Genomic DNA, 23,628 nt, shown 5'->3' with positions numbered 1-23,628 from the left:
GTTCATGCCCATCTTCATCCGACTCGACGAGCTGTTCATCCCACTCGTCGAGTTCCGCCTCATCTTCAAGCTACTCGCCGAGTCCACTCGAAGGACTCGTCGAGTCCACTAGGATCCACTTACATGCAGAGGACTTCCGAGTCATGCATGAGCTCCAAACTATAGATCTACCCTCCCCAAGCCTATTTCCCACGTAAAGTTGCAAACTTTACGTGTAGAGAGTGAGATCTAGGCAAAATACACCCATAGCTAGGGTTTAGGACCAAGAGGCTCCAACTTCCACCCAATGGCTGATACTTTCTGGGGTTACAAACCAAAATAAACATGGATCTGAGGTAGCAACCTCAGATCTGGACCTCAAGCTCAAGATTGGTCTTAAACATGGCTTAAAAGCCCCAAAACTCATAACCAAGGGAAAATCTGGAGGAGAGAAACGGATTGATACCTTCTAATGCTCTGAAATGCTTCCCAAACTTCAGATCCAAAGCCACTCCCTGATGCTTCAAGGATTCCCACTCCTTCTTCTTCCTTAAACCCACTCAAAAATGGCTAAAAGCTTGAATCAACACAATGGGGGCTTAAGGTGCGGCGTTCTGGGTGCAAGAGGCTGTAAAGGAGCCCTAGGAAGAAGATTAAGATGCTTAAATAGGCTCCAAGCCCCGGATTTAGGGTTTTCCTCGCACAGACCAGACTCGCCGAGTCCACTTGGCCGACTCGTCGAGTTGGTCACTTTCTTATCGACCCGGATCCCGCTCCGACTCGCCGAGTCCTTCCTTTGACTCGTCGAGTCCCTCTTAAATTTAGGGTTTCCTTTACTTTTTTTTTTTTTTTGGCTTTCAAAATCTTGGGTGTTACACCGTAGGTCCGGGCTAGTCAATTTAGAGATAATAGGGTTCTTTGATAAAAGATTATTTAGAATAAATAATCTTAACCAAGTTGAAGAATATGTCTCAAGGGTTCCGTACATATAAAGAACGCCGAAATCCGAGTTATAACGAAGAAAGTTATGACCCTTCGAAGTTTCGCGACGGAACCGGCACGGCACCGAGAAGACGTAAATAGTGAGTTTATGATATAGGACTTTTTAGCCTTAGTAATCTAAATTAAAATCGTCCTGAGAACATCCATAAAAAGAACGCCCAAATCTGACTTCGTATGAGGAAGTTATGATTTTTCGAAGTTTCAGCTTATCAATGTACGACCCGAAACTCGAATTTTAGTTCGAGCGGTTTTTGGCTTACACGACCTAAATGAGAGTTGAAGATATCATTAATAGGAACTCAACGGTAAAAAGACAGACGAAAACAGAGTCCGTATGAAGGAGTTACGAATTCTTCGCGGTCATTTAACAGTCTAATCTCCTCGTACTGCTAAATTTAAGATCGGTCGATAATTAGCCAACAGAATCTAAATAAAAGCTGTAGATCTTGTTTTTACCTACGCGTGGATATAAAGAACGTCGAAAACGGAGTTCGTATGCGAACGTTATGAATTTTTTAAAATCGGCTGATTTCCACCCTGTATGCGATGCCACGTGTCAGCACCAGGCTGCGCCTGGCTGTAGCCAGCCTAGCTCACGACGTGAATATCAAAAATTCATGACGTGAACCTTCCTCTAGCCTCCTATAAATAGAAAACCCTATGTACTCACCAGGTTTCCCAACCTGACCCACACAGTTTATTTATATCACAGGTGTCGATATGAAGTTACTCTACACTGAGAGATTAAGGATATATAGATCGCTAGTGTAAATGAATGTAAGTTCTGTTTATGCTTATGTTTCTGTATTGACGATGACATCCCAAATGTTTTAAAATGAGTAAAATACGTTTCTTCGAAAATGCTTTGATAACATATTTATCGTGTTTTTCTGGGAACAAATTCCGCAACATTTTTATTAAAAGAGGCACTCTGATTTTCATAAAGCATAAACAAAATCGGTCTTTTCTGGCTGTGAAAAATGGGGATGTCACACATACTGCCAAGCATATATGGGTGCTTGCCTACCCCTTTGGTCTATTTCAACCGGATACCGCTAAGCATATATGGGTGCTTGCCTACCCCTTCGGTCTATTTCAATCAGACACTATGAAGCATATATGGGTGCTTGCAATCCCCTTCAGTCTATTTCAACCGGATATTGGGTCTATTTCACCCCTTACTACTACGACATAATATCATAACAGAAATCGTAGAGCCATCAAGCAAATACAAGCATAACTGTCAATTGTAACAAAGACAATCCTCACACGACATCATAAACTAGTGGGCCGACATTGGTGTCTTCGAACGACGGATACTATGAAGGAAGACTCACCTCACACTATAGGTATCAAATCACACTCAGCGGATGACTCGCGAACTCCTCTTCCTATCGCACCGGTATAAAACCCTAATTAGAAAATAGGCCACATTGTAACCTGAAAGTCCAACCCTAATTCTTGACTTAAGGCAAAAGGGCTTCTTTATCCTTGCATCAATGGGCCTCACTCCCTCCAAGGACCAAATCTATAAGAAGCCCAAAAAGGGCATCTAAGCCCAACTACAAGGCCTCTAAGGCCCAATATGGCCCAAGAACCCCCAAACATGGCCTTAGGCCTATAAATAACCTGATACAATCAGGTGGGCCCAAGGCCCAAGTTACATAAGTCCAAATCCCAACACCAAATGAGCCCAACATCTTCTAGGCCCACTAACCGCATACGCATGGCGTACTTGGCTTGTACGCTCAATGTACACTTGTGTTGACCCAAATTCCTCATTCCTATTTGCTTATCACTCGTGCGAACCAACTGGCACCAAATAAAAATAAATCCTTAATCAATAACCCAAGTCCTTCAAGTATGACCCAAAGTCAAACTAGTTAAAAGTCAATGGTCAACCAAGTCAGTGCTCACTACGACATAAAGACCTCTTGGCCACGCTGTGGGAATATCAGGACAAAATAGTCACGAAAAAGAGAACCACCACGTCATGGCAAGCCCATTGCCACATCGTAGGAACTGGCAGATTTCGGTATTCTTCATTAAGTGCTTAATCCTTATGGATCTAAACCTATAACTTCATATCTAGTCTATTTCAATGACTTAATGCATTAAATTTACAACTTTATCCATTAGGACTCCACTAGATGGCAAGATCTATGATTCTTAATCTAACGAGTCCTTAATGAGGCCATATCTTGAGCATGGACACAAGGTACTCCAAACATTCCCCTTTTTCTTGTTCTTCAGAATCATATGGGCCTTAGAAATCCATCACAAGCTCTGGAGTTCTTCAAACTCCAAGAGCTTCCAAGGAAGGAGCCAAAACCATACAAAATGAACTTAAACATGCATCAATAAGAACAAGGGTTAAGATAAAAGCTTTATACCTCCAACATATCATAAATTTGAAGGAGATGATGATTCCAAGCTAGTCCCATGATCCCTTGCAACAAAATGATCTTTATCCTTCCTCGTGCTCCACCAAAATCCAAGAACAAGGCCTTCAATCAAGCAAATAAGCTCCTAAACAACCATAAAGGCTAGGGTTTCGTTGAAGAGTGGTTGTCGACTCAAGAGGATGCCTTAATCCTTGAGATTAGGTGCTTAAATATGTAGGAAACCATAAAATCATGGGCTTGTGCTATAAGAGTTGCCACGTCGTGGCTTCCTATTGACATGTCGTGGAGGTCATCCAAACGCGTGTTTCATGAATTTTACATGCAACATCGTGGTGCTCTATTCACCACGTTGTAGCACTTGATTTTCCAAAAATCTTACATTTAGGTCCCTCCGAGTCCCCAACCGATCTATTTTAGAAAATCATTGTTACAAATCTCCCCACTTAATTTAGATTTCGTCCTCGAAATCAGTCCTTACAAATGACCTCTTATATTGTCACAACTAGTATTTTGCTAGGAAATTCTACTCTCATGTAATTATTCACCTAGTGTAATAACTTATACACTAAGAGAAAATCATGCTCTATGCTCATTCAAATACACCTCATGTGTTCATCTAAGAGTCTGAAAACCCTAAGAATCCCAGTTTGAATCCATATTGGACTAGGATCTCCTTATTGGGCCTAATGGACCAATAAACATTCAATTCAACTATTTTGGGCTTGGAAACCCTATTTGGATTCTAAATGGACCCAATTCATAAACCTATAACATTTTGGACCATTGGATTTATAATGATTCATTCTAACCCTAATGGGCCTTATTGGGCCGTAACTAATCCAATTAACCCTAGTAAGCCATAAATTCATTCCTGTATGCCATTTTGGACCGTAAATTACCCACAAGGGCCCAATGGACCGAAAACCATTATTGGACTCTAGAAATTTGAACTAAACCTAGAATGGACCCAAACTACCCATTCTTATCCCTTTTGGCCCAAAATCTCGGCCCAACATCATCTAACAAAAATAAGATCAAGGGAGGATTTAGGAAGTGATGACAACACATAATTGTCTAACAAACTTCTAGAATATCACAAACATCCATGAGATCTTTACCCTCTATGCAAAAATTTCTCTTCCCCACTCCTCTTTATTACTCACGGCCATTAGGGCCTTCACCACACACTTATTTTACTTACAAATATCTTAAGGAAAGCTCACAAGAACACTCCTACATTCTCCTCCAAATTTTTGAGAATTAGAGTATACTTCAAGAGGGTTTTTCTTCAAGATCATCATATTAGGTAAGATCTTTACAAACCTAAGTTGGATTCTCACATCTTTACTCTTAAATCACTCCTCTTACCACCTTATTTTCTTGACTCATACTCTTAAAACTTCCTAGAATTCGAGAATCCCATCAAAGAAACAAGCAAGGCCAAAAACAACACCATCTTCTTCCTCTTCTTCTTCAAAACCGATCCATCACCGCAAGGTGAGTTCATAGCCCCTATTTTTCAATTTTTACTTGGTTTTGGGGGAGAATACAAGTTGATTTATGTAGATCTATGTGTATATGCATGAATATGTGTGTTTTCCATAATTTATTTGTTGATTATGTGTTATTTACTTCATAAATCTAAAAATATGATAAGAATATTAAGTTTATCACTTGGATCTACATGAAAACCTTGAGAAAAGTACGTGTTATCACATGTAATACATGTAAACTTGTAGATCTGGGATTTATACACTTAAAATAGCAAAAAGGAGTGTTCTGATCAAAGATCTATAAATTAGACTCATAAATCAGCCCTTGACAGAAAAGTTTTGGTCCAATATCGGACTGTTTTGATCAACTTAATGATAATATTTTTCAAAACTTTTTTACATGAAAAAAGTTCAGGTTTATACCTTTAAAATGACTACTCTCACGTTTTCATACAGTTTTTGGCGAATTTTACAAAACTGCCTATCAGATTTGAAATAATTTCGGACCATCCTGTGAAGGTGAGCAATTTCACACTTGTTAGAGGCCATTCAAAATTTTGAGAAAAATTGTGAACAAATTAGACAAAATTTCCAAACTTACAGAATTTACGGATCCAAATTTCGACTTACGATGATTTTGCTACAAATTTTCCAACAACTAGGTAAGAAAAGCCAAAAACCAGAAAAATGTGTGTTTTCACAAAACTCAAGCCAAAAATGATATTTTTTTGACGAAAATGGGTTTAAAATGTTATTTTTACCACAAACTAGTCATAAACACAAGTTTTGAACAAAATGGAAACTAAAGTGTTATATTTACAAAAATTGGGCCTTAATTGTGAAACAACCCAAAAATACGACCCAAAAATTTCTTTAAAAACATTACTAAAAACATATTTATAAAAACTGTATCACAAGTCTAATTTCTCGGGTATTGGTTCAAAACATAATATCATTATCAGAGTCAAACATTCCCAGGCTAACTGTCTATGGTGTGTGCACTGCAACCTTCCCGAGCTCCTCCTTTGAAAAACTGAGTACCTGAAACCAAAACTGAAACCGTAAGCACGAAGCTTAGTGAGCTCCCCCAATCTACCACATACCATACAATAACATATAAATACATGTTGGGCCTTGCCCACTGCATCGGGCCGAAGCCTGGAAACTGCATCGGACCGAAGTCCGGAACTGACTGGGACCTTGTCCCCTGCATCGGACCGACGTCCGGAACTAACTACATCGGACCGAAGTCCGGAACTGACTGGGACCTTGTCCCTTGCATCGGACCGAAGTCCGAAACTGACTGCATCGGACCGAAGTCCAGAACTGACTGCATCGGACCGAAGTCCGGAACTAACTGGGACCTTGTCCCCTGCATCGGACCGAAGTCCAGAACTAACGGCATCGGACCGAAGTTCGAAGCTAACTGACTGAATACAGCATAGCATAACATAACAACTAGCATTCTCACATATACTGCATACTACATCGGGCTGTTGCCCGGAACACATAACACATAATTCCTGTCTGAGCCACGAAGGCATCAAACATACTAACTACTGCATCGGACCGAAGTCCGGAAACTACTGCTAACTGAACGGGCCGGCATTGTGGCCTTAGACTCGTTCCTACTGGAAGGAAACTCACCTGAGACTGCTGAACCGAAGCTGCTAATCCTTTTGACTGCTACCTGACCTCTGACTCCGAACTGCTGCTCCACTAGCTCTTCGAGCTTCAAAAGCCAATATAACACTTAGTTCAACTGACCTCCAAAGGTCACTAGGTCAACCCTGGTCAAGGTCAAAATCCTGGTCAAAGTCAACCTTCCAGGTCAAAGTCAACCTTCCAGGTCAACCCTACTCGCCGAGTCTACCTACCGACTCGCCGAGTTCATATGCTCAGGGTCTTTCTTATTCGCGACTCGACTCGCCGAGTTAGTCCATGACTCGCCGAGTCCAACTAGTTCCAAGTCCTGTCCTGACCAACTCGCTGAGTCACCACCCGACTCACTGATTTGAGTCTCAACTCGAAGGGTTTAGGGTTTCGCGATCTGACTCGCCGAGTCCAAGAACAGACTCGCCGAGTCCTAGACAATCTTCAACCAACTCGTCGAGTTGCTCTTCCAACTCGTCGAGTCCATGCCTAACTTCATCCGACTCGACGAGCAGTTCATCCTACTCGTCGAGTTCCTCCTCATCTTCAAGCTACTCGCCGAGTCCACTCGAAGGACTCGCCGAGTCTATCCAGTCCTCAATCCATGCAGTGGCTTTTCGAGCCAAACAGAGCTTCCAACCCATAGATCCATACTTCTAGGGCCTATCCCCCATGTAAAGTGGCAAACTTTACGTGTAGATTAGAGATCTAGGCTCAAAACACACTAAACTAGGGTTTATGGCAAACATACTTCTTCAACATACCAAGGGCTGATACTTTAGGGGATTCTAGACCAAAACAAGCATGGATCTGAGGTAGCAACCTCAGATCTGAACCTCCAACTCGAATTGGTTACATATCATACCAACAATGACCAAAACTCACACATAAGAATAGATCTAGGTGCAAAGGGAGTCCAAGCAACAACTTATTACCTCCAACTGGTCTGAAATGTCTTCTCAATCTCGGATCTACAGTCCCTTCTTGCACCTCCAAGGCTTTTCTTCCTTCTCCAAGCTTTAGTGCACTCTTCAAGGCAAGATCTAGCTCAAAAACGGATATGGCGCCTAGGGTTTGGTGTTCTGGGGTGGAGAGGCAGTAAAGGAACCCTAGGAAAGAGAATGAGACGCTTAAATAGGCTCCAAGTCCCGGATTTAGGGTTTTCCTCGCTCAGACCCAACTCGTCGAGTCTCCTTGGCCGACTCGCCGAGTCGGTCGCTTACACTTCAACCCGGATCCCGCTCAGACTCGCTGAGTCTATCCATGGACTCGCCGAGTCTCCCCTTAAACTTGAGGTTTTCTTACTTTTCTTAGCTTTCCAAACTTTGGGGTGTTACAAATTGTAAATTTTTGGCTTATAGGGCCAAGAACGTCATTTTTATAAAAACTGGGCCTTTATACTATTTTAGTGAATACTTGAAATAAAACCAACAATAAACTAACAAACGGATTAAGTTTGATCATTTCTAGGTTATTGGGCCTCAGTGGCGCATTTATATATTTGATAGGTTTTGTATACTATTTGCATGCTATTTAGGCCTATAAATACCTTACATGTGAAATGGGCCTTAGTTGTCCTTTTACATATATTTTGGGTCCATGTTATATAATCTCATTCATGTTAGGTTTTGAAATGACTCACATGTTTAGCGATGCCCTAGTGGCTCACTTACATGGTTCGTTGGGCCTGAAATGAGTTTTATAAGTTTATCTTCATGTAAATTCGATTAAGGATCTAGTGAGTTTTTGTCGGTTGACACCTATTAAGTGTTCGATCGTAGCATGTAGTTATAATCGAGTCTCTTGTAAGGAGAGCGGGGTTTTGTGTATAGATCTATACAGGGATGACACCCCACAGTTGAGTTGTTCGCTACAGTTAGACTACATCGGTCTAGGGTGACTATAACCTTATTCTATTTCTCAGTCGGCGTTCACTAACGCCAAGACAGGAGAAATTGTCATTATTTAATATGGTTATGACGGATCACTTAGAGGAATTAATGTTAGGAAGTTTACGGAAGACTATTTTCTTTTATGTTGGATTACTCGGAAACTTACTCACAGTGGTACCCCCACCTCGGTGTTGGTACGACAACATTATCTATTTTCTTTTATGATTGGATTACTCGGAAACTTACTCACAGTGGTACCCCCACCTCGGTGTTGGTAGGGCAGCATTATCTATTTTCTTTTATGATTGGATTACTCGGAAACTTACTCACACTGGTACCCCCACCTCGGTGTTGGTACGACAACATTATCTATTTTCTTGTATGATTGGATTACTCGGAAACTTACTCACACTGATACTCATCCTCGGTGTTGGTACGGCAACATTAACTATTCTTCTTTTACGGGCAACATCAGGTTGTCCGGGGATATTCTATTTACATTTTCTTCAATTACTTTTGACATTCTATTAAACAATAACACACATGCATGAATACAAGATCAGACATAAACATACCAAACTATTTTTAGAAAATACAGGATTTTCTTGTGATTACAAAGTTATACAAATCATTTTCTCAAATATACTTATGAACTCACTAACATTATATATGTTGACGTTTTCATAATAACTTGTATTCTATGAGACTCGTTAAGTAGAAGAATCAACAAGAATAGGGGACTTTGTTTTGTGTACTGTTAAACATCATACATTGAATGTTTTGGTCATGTTATTTAAAAGATTGTACCTGATGTAAACAATGGCAGTTGTATTCTATTATGGATGGTAATGATGATGTTATGTTTCATTTATATTCACTGTAATGATATTTCAAGATGAAGTCACGCACAAGCCCCCGAGAATATAAATGATATTTCAAGATGAAGTCTTGCGAGAAACTCGAGACCGACTCGGAAAATACTCGAAATCGACTCGACCTTAATCGAGCCGAGCTCGAGCTCGAGCTACTCGAGTGCCTTATCGAGCCGGGCTCGAGTACAAAAATACTCAGCTCGTAAGACTCGCGAGCTTAGTGTAATTTACATGTATGTCATTTCTTTATAATTGTTCATTTATAAGATATATGTCATTTCTTTATAATAATTCATTTATGACATATATGGTTGATGTTATATTGATATTAGGTGATTAATAGTGATTTTTTTTGGTAGTTTGGACATTTACATGTGGAAGGTTTAATATTTCTTACTTAATTTAGTGATTTTGATTTTTTTAAATATTAGTCGAGCCGAGCCGAGCCGAGCTCGAGACTGTCGAGTGTTTCACGAGCCCGAGCCCGAGCTTAAAATCAAGGCTCGAGTCGAGTTCGAGCCGAGTTTCGAGCTCGAGTATTTTAGTCGAGCCGAGCTTCGAGCTTGGTAGTATTCGGCTCGACTTGGCTCATTTACACCCCTAATTCCAAGATATCAAAAATGCTAAGTTGTTTTTAGAAAAAATAAAATTGAGGCTTAATCCGAAGAAAAAAAAATGTAAGGGCTTAATTAACAAAAAAAAAATGAAAATTTAAGGGATAAATCGTAAAAAGAAAAACTATAAGGGCTAAACTGAGAAAAATAAAAAAATATAAAAGTTTTTTTAAGAGAAAATAAAATTGATGTTTAATTCGAAAAAAGAATAGTTTTTTTTTTTTTTTGTGATTAAGTCTTTAGTTTCTCCTTATTATCTTATATACAGGCATAAAAATATAATTTTACAAAATAGAATGGTTACAAATAATGTATTCAAACAAGAGAGATTAAAATTGTAACTTATGCTTTGATGTACTTGTACCATCTCTCTGAGATACCAAAACTTGTATTTTAGATATATTTGTAAAGAATAATACATAATTTAATGATTTATAAAGTTCTGAAAATAGAAAAACACTACATATTATTGATTTTATTTTAAACTTATATGAGAGCTCTTTCCAATGTATTTTATTTAAAACGCTGTTTATAATTTGTTATATATTTTACAATAAATTAATAAAAAGAATAGAATATATATATATATATATATATATATATATATATATATATATATATATATATATATAAGAAAAGAAGATAAACAACAAAATTGCAAAAATGGTCCTCGTGGTTGACAAATTTATGTGCTTTTGGTCCAAAACGAAATGTTGGTGCACCACTGGTCTAAAGTTGGATCTTTTTAGCAATTTTAGTCCCTTTACACTTGAAATTACTTTTATGCCCTTTTAATTTATATTTTCCATTTTCTTAAACTTCTGAAATGCTTTAATTAAATTAATCTCACTTATATTCAATTAAAACAAAAAATAAAAGTAAAAACCCAATCCACCCTCTCATCTTTGTCACAGTAATGAGGATGAGAGAATCCTAATCATCACCACCTCCCTCCATCACCGATGTCTATAATCACCGCCGGCGGCTTCGATTCTCACCGGGGTTACCCGATTCACAACCATCATCCTCTCATCTCTCTCCACCTGACACCACTCAGCTTCACTTTTTTCTATCTTTTTCAGAACACACACTAACATACAATCTCAAGAACACAAGTTCACCCTCTCAAGAACACCCACACCAGAAACCACCAACAACAAACTGGAAACCAACACCTCCAGCTCCCCTCCCATATCTAAACCCACGGATGCAAGGGGCGCTCAAACCCACAAATTAAAACCAAAATCATGCTCAAAACCCAAAAATTAACCTTAGAAATTGTTGATGAAATCAAATCAAACCCCCAGCTCCATCTCCAATGATAAGCAATTGATTCAAGACTTAATCTTCAATGTTTTCTTCCTTAATTTATGTAACAGACAAGCCACAAGAACATTATCCATTTCCCTTCCTACAGCTCCAATGATTGCAGTAAAGTCATCCGTCACCACTGCATCCTCCGCCACTACATGCTACTTCCTGCAAAATTTATGAACCCCCTCACTCTCTTTCCTCTCACTCCACTACCCACTTTTGATTTTGGCTCCAGAAACCAAATTGAAAACGATTTTAAGATTCGATTTTAGTGGAAATAGTCATTTGTACCCTTTATTTGTTGGGTTTGACACGCCTAACACCGTGTCGACCTTCCGGTCCATAATTCCCCGACCTTCCGGTCCACATCATAATGCCTTCCGACCCATATCAAGCATATCATCCTTATCACATACATAGTGCATACAAAACTCGATGTGGACTTCAATTTTCAGATTTAAGTTCACCAGGAAGCACCGTTGTGGTGAATCGACTTAGCCATCAACAACTCCATCGATCTGGGTGGAGGTCGATGCAGGTGGAGAAAGAAATGGGCGAAAATGGAGGTTTGGGATGACAACCATCTTGAAGGCATAAGAGATGAAGATGCAGGAAAAATCTCCATTGGAAAAGCTTGCTCCGACAGAGTCGACGCCGGTGAAGCCAAGGTTCAAGTAGAAGATTTGGTGGTGGCTATGTGGGTTTGAATTTGTTTTTGTTGTTGATGATTCCAACTGGGAAGATAACAAGAGAGAGAGAGAGAGAGAGAGAGAGAGAGAGAGAGAGAGAGAGAGAGAGGTTTATTTTGTTTTTATTTTTCATTTTATTATAAGAAGAAGAAAATAAATAAAAGAAATTAAAATATATTATTTAAGGGGCATATTAGTCATTTTAGGTAGGATGTGGACCAAAAACATAAGAAAATACAACCATAGTGACCAAAACCACACAAGGTATCTAAAATGGTGCACCAATATTTTATTTTGGACCAAAATTTTGCCAACCAGGACCATTTTTACAATTTTGTCAAAGATAAACCAATGTGGGTCGGGCCATGAGAGTTAATATTTTATATGTTGGGTGATTTGGTGTGTTGATATACCGGCATTAAAGATGCTCTAGTTGGAGTTACACAGACGTCTTTTTTTCATCAACAGAAGGGGCAACTGCAGCATCTATTTCTTCGCCACTTTTGGTCATCATAAATCACCTTCAAAATTGGGTACACATTTCCAGCACCAATAAACTACCATCTTCTATATTCTATAATTTGTCCCAGTAACTCCACCCTTTCATGACAATCTAGATTGAGAACAATCAACCGTTTTCGTTTTGCTTAATTAATCTCACAAAAGAAGTAAGAAATATGGCAGAAGTTCAGCTGCCCACTTACGACATCATCATCTTCGGAGCATCTGGTTTCACAGGCAAATATGTTGTCAGGGAAGCCCTCAAGTTTCTTGATTCGCCGAATTCGCCTCTCAAAACCCTCGCTCTAGCCGGTCGGAACACTTCTAAACTCTCCCAAACCCTAAAATGGGCTGCCACATCTCACCCCACCGTCCCCCTCCTCATTGCCGACACATCTGATCCATCATCTCTCCGCCGCATGGCTTCCCAAGCTAAGCTCGTCCTCGATTGCGTTGGCCCTTTTCGCCTTTACGGTGAGCCCGTCGTCGCTGCCTGTGTTGAAGCGGGGTGCGATTACCTGGATATTTCAGGTGAGCCGGAGTTCATGGAGAGGATGGAAGCCGTGTACCATGAGAAGGCGGTGGAGAAAGGTAGTTTGGTGATCTCGGCTTGTGGGTTTGATTCGATTCCGGCAGAAATAGGGTTGATGTTCAATTCCAGGCAGTGGGGTTCGCCGGCAGTTCCCAATCGGGTTGAAGCCTACCTGTCCCTTGAATCGGATAAAAAGATAGCAGGTAATTTTGGGACTTTTGAGTCTGCGGTTTTGGGAGTGGCTAATGCTGATAAGCTGGCAGAGCTTCGACGATCAAGACCCAAAAAAGCTCGACCTACGGTAAGGCTATATTTCCGGCTTGTTTCGTATGATACATTCATCGTTTTGTGTGATCTTTCCTGCTCAATTCAAATTCCGAATTAATTCCGACTATATCAAACTTTTGATTCGTTCGAATCTGCCATGTGTTCTCTCAGATCCCGGGTCCTCCTCCTCCAAAAGGATCAACCATAGAACACCAAAAACAGATCGGACTTTGGGCTGTGAAACTCCCATCAGCCGACGCCACCGTTGTCCGGAGAACGCTTTCCATCCTTACAGAAAACCCAAACGGTCTTGAAGGAGTCAATGAGGATCCTAAACACGCAGAGAAACGCTCCTCCTTTTGGTCTACAATAAAACCTGCTCATTTCGGAGTAAAGATTGCCACCAAGAATCTTCTGGGTATGATTGGAATCATCGCCACCGGGATATCAATTGGGCTTCTGGGCAGCTTCTCATTCGGGAGGTGGCTTCTGTTGAAATTCCCCTCTTTTTTCAGTTTCGGAGGGTTCAGAAAGGAAGGTCCCACAGAGGAAGAAGTCGCTAGCGCCAGTTTCAAGATGTGGTTCATCGGCCATGGCTTCAGTGACGCCAATCTTGCTTCTCAGGCGACATCAAAGCCTGATAAAGAAATCATTACGAGAGTAATGGGCCCTGAAATTGGGTATTTAACAACTCCCATCACTCTAATTCAATGTGCTCTGATCCTTTTGAAGCAGCGCCAAGATCTTCCAAAAGGCGGCGTCTTTCCTCCCGGGATCATTTTTGGCCCAACCGACCTTCAAGATCGACTACAGGAGAACGGGATTTCGTTTGATTTGATTTCAAAGACCGATATTAATAATAATGTGTCTACATAAAGCTCTTTTCTCAAAATTTTATGCAATAAAACCTTCTTATAACACATAAAAAGTTAGATACATCATCTTATAACAATCCTACCAAAATACATTTTTTATTTTTCATTCAAGGTGGTCGTGAGGCTTAAACGACATGAACATAGCCGCATAATGTTGAAGCCGGACATTATTCATTGAACCATGATTCGGTGTCCCCCTCCTTGTTCTTGAAACATAATGGCGCCATGCAATTTGTATGTTAACAGCAGCCCATGTTCTCCAGTTTGATGAATAGTACCTTGCTCTTCGCTTCATTTTTTCATTAACAAAATTGTAACGAAAATGATTAGTGATGTACCTTAGATGTTTAGCATCTAGTGCAAATGCTTCTGTTGGCTTGACACAAGTGAATGTAGCAGTTGCAGCAGGAAAACGGGCTATAAATGGAACCCGAAGGCACCATGAAAGTAGCTCATCTCCAAAGAAACTCCCTGGTTCTAATGTGCTTGTTGCAACCATCCCTCGACTTAGCAATTGGGTTCTTTTTACTTTTCCATCAACTATAAACACCATTCTCTGGACAGGATCTCCTTCTCTGATAATCTGCATGCCATGATTGTTGATATGAATGTTTGTTAGTAAATGATTTTACTTTATTTTATATTATATATATATTAAAATATGTTACAATGGTTACACGTTCGTGCCACATGGATGCTACATATGTGGTAACCGAAAAACCTGTTATTGCAACCTTTTTTCAAAAGCAAATTAAAAGTTTTTATATTTGGATGTTGGGTTTGTGTGAGGAAACCTTTTCGCCCTTTGAGTAGACGAAGTATGTAACTCGATCACAAATATTGTCAAGAATTACATCATCCATGAAGTTGAAAAATGGTGCCTGAAATTTGTATAAATTAGTTACAAGTTTGACCACAAAAGTTATATAATTTATAATTATAGTGTTTACAGTTTATATTACCTTTTTTATGAGGTCCAAGCAAAGATAACGTTTGATATCTCGTCTAAGTCCTACAGGCAGATCTTGGATCATATCCATATCATCTTGACCTCCCATAAATGACCACCTTTGATTCTCAAAATGGCGAACTCTTTTTCTCAAAGCAGAAGGCAATTGTCTTCGTTTCATCCACCATTCCATGTCTCTAAGTGTTATTTGTGCTCTAGTAGTCCTTCCCGCAAGTGCATACAAGAATACCTGACAAGATTCAACTAGCTTATAATTATGCCTTATGTTGAGTTGAAAGTTGAAACAATTCCAAGAGTTAGTTAATCATTAATCAATCACCTGAATAGTCGCAACTAGCACTGTGAAAAGCAGTAGCCCAACAAGCACCATATAACATGACAAAATCACCTCCAAGATCTCACTGGTAGGCTCAAGAATATTGCCCATAGTGCTGCAGATATATATAGATGCATGCATGGGTCATTAATTACCAAAGCAATTATGGAATATTATAAGAGTGAGGGCATCTTTTGTTCAAGTTTTCTTGCCTGAAAGAAGTTATACCCCATAACTCACTGTATGAGATCCTTGAGGCGACAGAATCAATTGAAATTACAGGAATAGCAAACTGATAGATTCCATAAGGAAAAGACCCGTCCTCATCTAAGCACATGGAGCTTCTACTTCTAGATTTGGGATTACTTGAGCACGATAGAAAGAGGGTGCTACATTTCTTGCTAGCATCACATTGTTTAGTTAGGCATAAAACAACGCGTTGTATGGCTAGTGCATACCAATATCCTCCTGATGACTGAGTTGTCAAGTCAAAGAAATCAGAACTGTCTTACCATAAGGGGGAAAATGTGTTTGTGTTTTGACTTTTAATAATAAGAAATTAAGGAAAGAATATAAACAAACATACATGAAAACCGAGGTAGTAAGCCATGAAACTGAGGCCTACACGAAACCAGATTGACCCAAAGATGTACCCGTTGACAAGCCGCATACGATACATTAAGATGTAGCCATGCCAAACTTTAGGGATGTATTGGAACAAGAAAATGAGTTGTACAAGTATCATTATGGTCGATACCTTCTCTTCTCTTAGGAATCTTGGTAGTACCCACAAATATGCCACCTGGCAACCATAACATGTCAAATACTACACGTATGCACATGACCCAAGCCATGTACCATGAGTACTCTACTCATACAATGTCTGACTATAAGGTATGTATAAGCTATATATACGAGTTATGTAACTCATTGCTAGAATGATAGAGCTATAAAATATATAATTTGATTATGAGATCATGTTTCATATACACGGTTTGGTTTTATATACCATTGACCACAAAAGTGGGCAAATTATGTGTGAAATTTAAGTATATGATAATCAAAATACTTGTATATATCTATTTGTTTTCATTAAATATGTGATAGCTACGTGTACATATACATACAAAATTGATACAAGAAAATAAAAATGTGAATTGCATAGAATTGTAACTCACCATATCAGTCTTGAGCAAATTTTAAATCCATTATAATATTTCAGGGTGTGATTCTTCCACTTAGAATACAACACCTTGCAACTATTGTACACGTCACCAAAACATATATTTTATGTGGATGTTAATTTGTTAATGGAAGAATCAACTCCTTACTATTGCAGGAACTAAGCTACTGGTAAATATAGTATTGATGTGTTACCAAATAAATGAGCAATTATTTATATAATGATAAACTTAAAACTTTATTATTAAATAAGACACTTAGTTACCAAATAAATGAGCAGTCAACAAGTTAATATCTAATTTGAATGGAAGGGTATATTTCAACTTATGTTTTTTGATTCGTCAACTTAAAAAAATGTGCTTCCACTTTTATATCTTTCATTTTAATTAATGAAGATAAAGAATTATGATGAGAGTATAAAAATCAAAACATATTTAATAAAAAAACATTTGAATAAAAATTTGTCTTGCTAAGCTCACACTTGTTCCATTTAAGAACTGTATTTTTTTTTTTCAAAAAGCTTAAGCTTAACTTTAAAATTAGTTCCATTGTAATGAAAATTTGTGTTTTTAATTTTTGTTCTATTATTCAAAAATATTATTTTTGTTGTTTTAGAGTTGACTTGATAGATATATAGTGACAAATAGACTGAATTTTTTTACTAAATAATAGCAAAGTCTAAGCTTTGTTTCAGTGTTTTGAAAACATTCAAACATCAAATAAATGGATAATGTCATTTGTTGTAGTAGTTATAATATTAATGTGTTCTCATGAGAATGAATTAAAACTTTTAAAACTTATTAAGTTGATACATCTGTATTCGAATTCATCTTCTTTGAATGTTAAATGAATGTTTTGTTGGATATAATCTTGATGGTTCAAGTCAAGTTAATTGGGTTTTTGTGATGGCTCATGGGTTGGTTTTAGTCGGATCCATTTAGTTGCTGAATTGGTCATATGTTGACCAAGTTTGAAGGAGAATAATGGGGCTTAGTTGCCACTTTGATAGGAAGCACATGCCTGTAGGTTTTTAGTATTTCCGTTTGTTTTTTTTTTTTGCTATATATAGCTCTTTTGTAATCTATCTTAGTGTGTGCAATAACAACAGAATAGCTTCACATCTCTCTCTTTTCTTCTTTCCTGTCGTGTACAACAACAAAAGGAGAATAGTTGTTTTGTTTTCTTTCTTATTTGATCAGAAGTTGTAGGGCCTGAACCAACAATTGGTATCAGAGCGGTTTAAGAAGTGGGCCGGTTTGAGAGTCGACTTTCGAAGGAGGGAGGAGACTTTGACTGCAGGGCTGTGAGAGCAGTAAAAGCAGCGGGTCAAAAATGTTTTGCAAGTTAAAATCAAAAACAAGGTTTGTTTGGCATCGATTTTTCCATACGGGGAGCAGCAACGGGGGGCTGTTTCGGGGCTGGTTTACAGCAGAAGGCGGAGAAGTTAAAGGTTCATCGGGTTGACCGTTGTCGTGAGGAGATGTGGAGTACCGTTCAAGACAACGAGGGTGACTGGTGATGAAAATAGGCGGTCCGTAGCTGTTAGTTGTGATCAAAGGGAAGTATATATGGTATTCAAAGGAAAGTTCGGCGGTAGGTTGTGGTTATGTCACCGGAAAATGGAGAGAGTTACCGAAGTTACGTAAGAAAACGAAAATAAAAGATCCGTCAAAGCAGGTGGCTTTAGGTTTGTTTCGTTTTGCAGGTGAAAGAAGACGGGAAAAACGGGTTGCTTTGTTTTCTTGATCGGTGGGAGATCAAAGGCTCTCGTGTCACAGAAGTGTTATGCGCAAACGGGTTCTGTGTGGTGACAAACAATAGCCGGGTGTAGAGGACTTTGGACGTGACTGAGGTGAAGATCGGGTGTCCGGGAAAAGTCGGGATTTGGTGATAACTTTGGACGTGACCGAGGTGGAGGTCGGGTGTCCGGGAAAAGTCAAGAATCGAGTTGGTGATTAATGGCTACTGTGAACAAGTGAATTTAGCAAGAAGAAGAGGATGAAAGCAAGAAGTTTGGTGGTATGAAGATCGTTTGTAGCAGCAAAATCATAGCAAGTAGTAGGCAACAAACATAAAAAAGAAAGAAAGAAAGAAAGCAGCAAGATGAAGCTAGCAGGAGGGTGAAGCAAGATCAAGATCATCAAGATTAGGGGGGTGATTGTTGGATATAATCTTGATGGTTCAAGTCAGGTTAATTGGGTTTTTGTGATGGGTCATGGGTTGGTTTTAATCAGATCCATTTAGTTGCTGAATTGGTCATATGTTGACCAAGTTTGAAGGAGAATAATGGGGCTTAGTTGCCACTTTGATAGGAAGCACGTGCTTGTATGTTTTTAGTATTTCCGTTTGTTTTTTTTTTTTTGGCTATATATAGCTCTTTTGTAATCTTAGTGTGTGAAATAGCATAATAGTTTCACATCTCTTTCTCTTTTCTTCTTTCCAGTCGTGTACAACAACAAAAGAAGAATAGTTGTTTTGTTTTCTTTCTTATTTGATCAGAAGTTGTAGGGCCCGAACCAACATGTTTTACTCAAAATTATTTTATTTATTAAAATTATAACATAATTTTAATTTATAAAACATAATATCTTTTTAGTTATGCATGATCTAACAAATTAAAAAAATTATAACCTTAGATTCTTTTTGGAAAAATCAATATTTTAGTTAGAAAATACAAAATTACGAAAATTGTGACTATTTCGGCTATAAATCACAAATATATAATATTTTAAAGCAAACGTTTTGTTAGAAAAATAAACAAAATTTTCATGTTTGAAGAATCAAATAATTTTCAAAATCCAAACTTTTTAGTTCAATCCAACTTATATCATTAGAGTTTAAAGAATATCAATATGAAATTCTTTTAGGCTAACACCTAATTGGCATACATGTCATTTATAATAAAATTAAGAAATGACTTTAGAGGTAACTAATTGTTAATTTTGTTTACATTTATCCCTTTTTTGTATACCTTTAACTATTAAACTCTCATTTTATGTTCAAATTATACATTTAAGACATGCAATAACATGTATTGTTTGTTTAAGTTCTTCAAAACGTAGAGTACAATCGTTACAATTAAACCCTCACTAAATACGTTGACCCCCAACCGTTACAGACAAACCTTAACAACAAACATGAAAATCACAAAAAATACATGTTAATATCTTGTCAATTTCAGGTTGAAGTTTGGAAACAAACACAACAAGACCTTGTGTTTTTACACATGACAGGAACACGACAGGATCGAAACAAAATTGGGATGAAATTCAAATTCAAATTAGTGTTTGTGTCGTGTTTCGGTCAATTATAAAGTATGAAGTCATGTCGTATGAGTGTTCAAACTTCTGCACGAAATTGACACGTGATCATTTCTTTTCGTGTTTTAATGACGTCATTTTTGTGTTAGTAAAACAAAACACGACATCGTGTCAGACTGTGTCATCTAAAAACAGGACATTGCTACTTGGTTATATAAAATTGACCATTATCATGTTTAGGGGTTGTCGTATTTGGTGAGGATTTGAATGTAATTGTTGTATTCTAAAATTTGAAGAGATAAAACAAACAATACGGGTTATTGTCGGTCATAAATGTATAATTTGAACACTAAATGGTAGTTTAATGTTCAATATGTAAAAAAAGATCAAATATGAATAAAAATACAATTAGTTACCCTCTTAAGTTAATTTCTCAATTTTATATATCACTCGTATACAATTAGTTACCCACTTAGGTTAATTTCTCAATTTTATATGTCACTTGTATACGGCACATATATTTCAATTAGGTGTTAATCTAATATAACCGATCGATTTACGATTGGTTGTAGTAGATTAACACCTGCAAGGGATAGATACCAAACTTGGTAGTTGGTAACATTTTCCCGTAAAAAAATTAATTTTTGATTAAACACGATAAAAACATGTATTAGTTTTTAAAAATTTACCTGGGGGATTGGTAAGAGGACGAATACATCTAACCAAAATCCTGTAAGGGATCGAAGGTAATGAAAGGCGATATCACGTGCATCCCACACTAGCGTCCCACATCCAACTACTAAAGATTCCTTAGACACGTAAGCCAAACGGAACTGAAGCCACACGTGGCACAGGTGCATGGCGTCGACGCAGGTTCGTACAATGCTCACCGTTCTCACTACCGTTTCGTCTATATATATACACGGCCCACCACCACCATCACCGTCGCCACCGTCGTCAGCCACTGCCAGTGCAAAAAAGAAGAATGGATCTACGGCCAATGCAGCGAAACGTGCAAAAAGAAACACTCGGCTCCACCACATCACTCTGTCGCTACGGGGATCCAAAACGCGACGGATGTATCCCTCCGTTGACGACCTCCGGTTTTGATCTTTAACCTGACGACGGGCCTTGATCGGAACTAAAGATGATCCAGCGAGAGCCTCCCATGCAGGTTGATGTGTAGGATCGCAGCTCGTGGAGTGGAAATTCGGAATTCCGAATTGACTGCATACCAAACATTGTTCTAGGGCGTCGTCTTTCTTGGAGTCACTCTTTTCTTGCTGCAATCCGCCATTGATCCATCTATACATTTAACAGTAAATTAAAGTTAAACAAAGCACATGATGATGCAGTACTATTTGATTTAACTCACATGCACAATGATTGATCAATGCAATTAACTAGTAATCCGAACTAACCTGGATACCATGGCGATTATCAGATTTTTATTTGTTTGGAGAAGTTGGGGAGGGATTGAGAGCGATGGTCAAAACTTAAAAGTGAGGAAGGAGAACCTGGTCGGCAATGGTGTCATCCAGGCAGTTCTACGTGGAGTCAAATAGCTCTATTTGCCACGTGTCGGAACGGCAGGCATAACAAATTATCACAAGAACATAAAAATTGAAGCAGAGAAATGGACCACCACCGTAAAAATCTATTCGCAATTGAAGTGGACTTTCAAGAGCTAAGTTACTATGACAAGTGTCAAGTTCTTTTTAATGATTAATTTTATTTTAGACAAAATTGTAAAAATAGTCCCTGTGCTTGTTAAAATCATGGTTGCAGAAATCGGGATTAATCGGCGATTAATCGTAGATTAATCGTTTGACGTTCTCCAACCGTCGAGGATTAGGGCATTAATCGGAAATTTAGGATTAATCGAGTTTGACGGGATTAATCGGTCAACAAAAGTCAAAAAAAGTCGGAAAAAGGTCAAAAAAAAGTCAAAAAATGTCAAAAAAAATTTAAAAAAAAAAACAAAAAACAACTTTTTATTTTACTCCAAAATTTTAAAAATTTCAAAATTTTGAATATTATACCAAAATATTCATATTTTCGTATTTTCAAATTTCCAAATTACAATTTTTCTTATTTTCTAATTTTAAAGTACTTGTTTTTCTTAAGATATATATTAATATTTAATTAATTTTAATATTTTATTAATAATCTATGGTCCCCGATTAATCCTCGCCAAGACCGATTAATCCCTTAACACCAGTCGACCGTCGAGCTACCGTCGAACGATTTTTACAACCTTGGTTAAAATTATGTGGTTTTGGTCCAAAAAGGTTTCATGATGCATAAGTGGTCAAATATTGGATTTTTTAGTGATTTTAGTCCCTATACATTTGAAATTACTTTTATACCCTTATAATTTATATTTTCCTTTTTTAATTATTGAAATGTTTTAATTAAATTAATTTAACTTATGTTTAACTTAAGACAAAAAAATAAAAACCCAACTCACCCTTTCATCCCTGTCATAATACTAATGAGGAGAGTATCCCAATCATCACCGCCACCCTCCATCACCCGTGTCTGTAACCAGCATCAGCGGCCTCCATTTTCACCGGAGTTACCTGGTTCGCCACCATCACCCTAGTATATCTCTCTGCTAGACATCACTCAACTTCACTTATTTCTATCTTTTTCAAAAACACACACAAACACACAGTCTCAAGAACACCCACACCGGAAACCAACGACAATAGGTTGGAAACCCACACCACCAGTGGCCGGAAACCCACACCACCAGCTTCCCTTCTTGCACATCTATCACCACTGCATCCTCTACACTACAAGCTCTTTCCTGTAAAATCTATGAACCCCCTCAATCTCTTCACTCTAGTACTCTACTTCACTCCCTAATTTTGATTTTGGCTCCTTAAACCAAATTGGAAACGATTTTCAGATTCGATTTGAATGGAAATTTCGATACATGGACTTTAATTTTCGGATTTAAGTTTATAAGGAAGCATTATTGCAGTGAAACAAATCGACCATAAACAACTCCATCGATCTGGGTGGAGGTTAGTGCAGGCGGAAAAGGAAATGGGTGAGATGGAGGTTTGGGACGACAACCTTCTTGAAGGCGTAGTGTTTGGGATCGATTTGCAGGTCCATTACTTGGCATTGTTTTGCAGGTCTTCTATGAGGCGTCGATTTGCAACCCCTGTCTCACCTTCAAAATCAGTAGGTGTATGGTATAAATCAACCTCGTTCTTCGGTACTAGAGGAAGAAGGATGGTGATAGAGGCTGGTAGCAGCAGAGTGAGTAAAGGAGGCCGGTGGCGGCACAGGGAGCTAAGGTCGCCGGTGTATGAGTGTTTTTTTGGTTAAGTTTTACAGGAAAGAAAGGTACAGTCATTGATGGGAAGGGATTAGAAGGGTAGGGTGGGTGGGTTTTTTGTTTTGGTTTTTAATTAAAATAATAAGGAATTAATTAAAAGAAATAAAAATAATAATTATTGAAGGGCATATTGGTCTTTTCATATAGGGTATGGATCAAAACCACACAACAATGTGAACCACAAGGACCAAAACCACACAAAGTATCCAAAATTGGACCACTAATGCACCACCAAACGTTTTTTTGACCAAAACCACATAATTTTGACAAGCACATGGACATGGAGCATTTTTGCAATTTTGTCTTTATTTTATGGTTTCATTAATTTTCATTTTATTCTTTGGTTTTATTTTTTTCTTAGCTTTTACTTTTTGTTAATAGCTATAAAAATAAAATATATAATTTTATAAAACATATATATATATATATATATATATATATATATATATATATATATATA

The 23,628-nt window shown here is 38.1% G+C and overlaps 2 protein-coding genes across 2 annotated transcripts; one reads left to right on the top strand and one right to left on the bottom strand.

Moving 5' to 3' along the window:
* The first annotated feature begins 12,326 nt into the window (after positions 1 to 12,326).
* On the top strand, positions 12,327 to 14,165 carry LOC111920063 (probable mitochondrial saccharopine dehydrogenase-like oxidoreductase At5g39410). Its single transcript, XM_023915638.3, has 2 exons — positions 12,327 to 13,247; positions 13,385 to 14,165. Exons 1-2 carry the CDS (start codon positions 12,591 to 12,593, stop codon positions 14,087 to 14,089), a joined length of 1,362 nt encoding a protein of 453 aa, XP_023771406.1. The 5' UTR covers positions 12,327 to 12,590; the 3' UTR covers positions 14,090 to 14,165.
* Positions 14,095 to 23,154, bottom strand: LOC111920062 (cyclic nucleotide-gated ion channel 2). Its single transcript, XM_023915637.3, has 9 exons — positions 22,287 to 23,154; positions 21,238 to 21,383; positions 20,506 to 21,121; positions 15,961 to 16,176; positions 15,587 to 15,849; positions 15,378 to 15,489; positions 15,051 to 15,287; positions 14,883 to 14,969; positions 14,095 to 14,671 (listed from the first exon to the last, which is right to left on the bottom strand). The coding sequence occupies exons 2-9, from the start codon at positions 21,246 to 21,248 to the stop codon at positions 14,192 to 14,194; spliced, it is 2,022 nt and encodes a 673-aa protein (XP_023771405.1). The 5' UTR covers positions 21,249 to 21,383; positions 22,287 to 23,154; the 3' UTR covers positions 14,095 to 14,191.
* Between the last annotated feature and the right edge of the window lie 474 nt (positions 23,155 to 23,628).

This window comes from Lactuca sativa, chromosome 2 (genome assembly GCF_002870075.4).
Source record: "Lactuca sativa cultivar Salinas chromosome 2, Lsat_Salinas_v11, whole genome shotgun sequence".
NCBI lineage: Eukaryota > Viridiplantae > Streptophyta > Magnoliopsida > Asterales > Asteraceae > Lactuca > Lactuca sativa.
The sequence above is the reverse complement of the archived record's forward strand: the minus strand, read 5'-3'. Positions and strand labels throughout refer to the sequence as shown.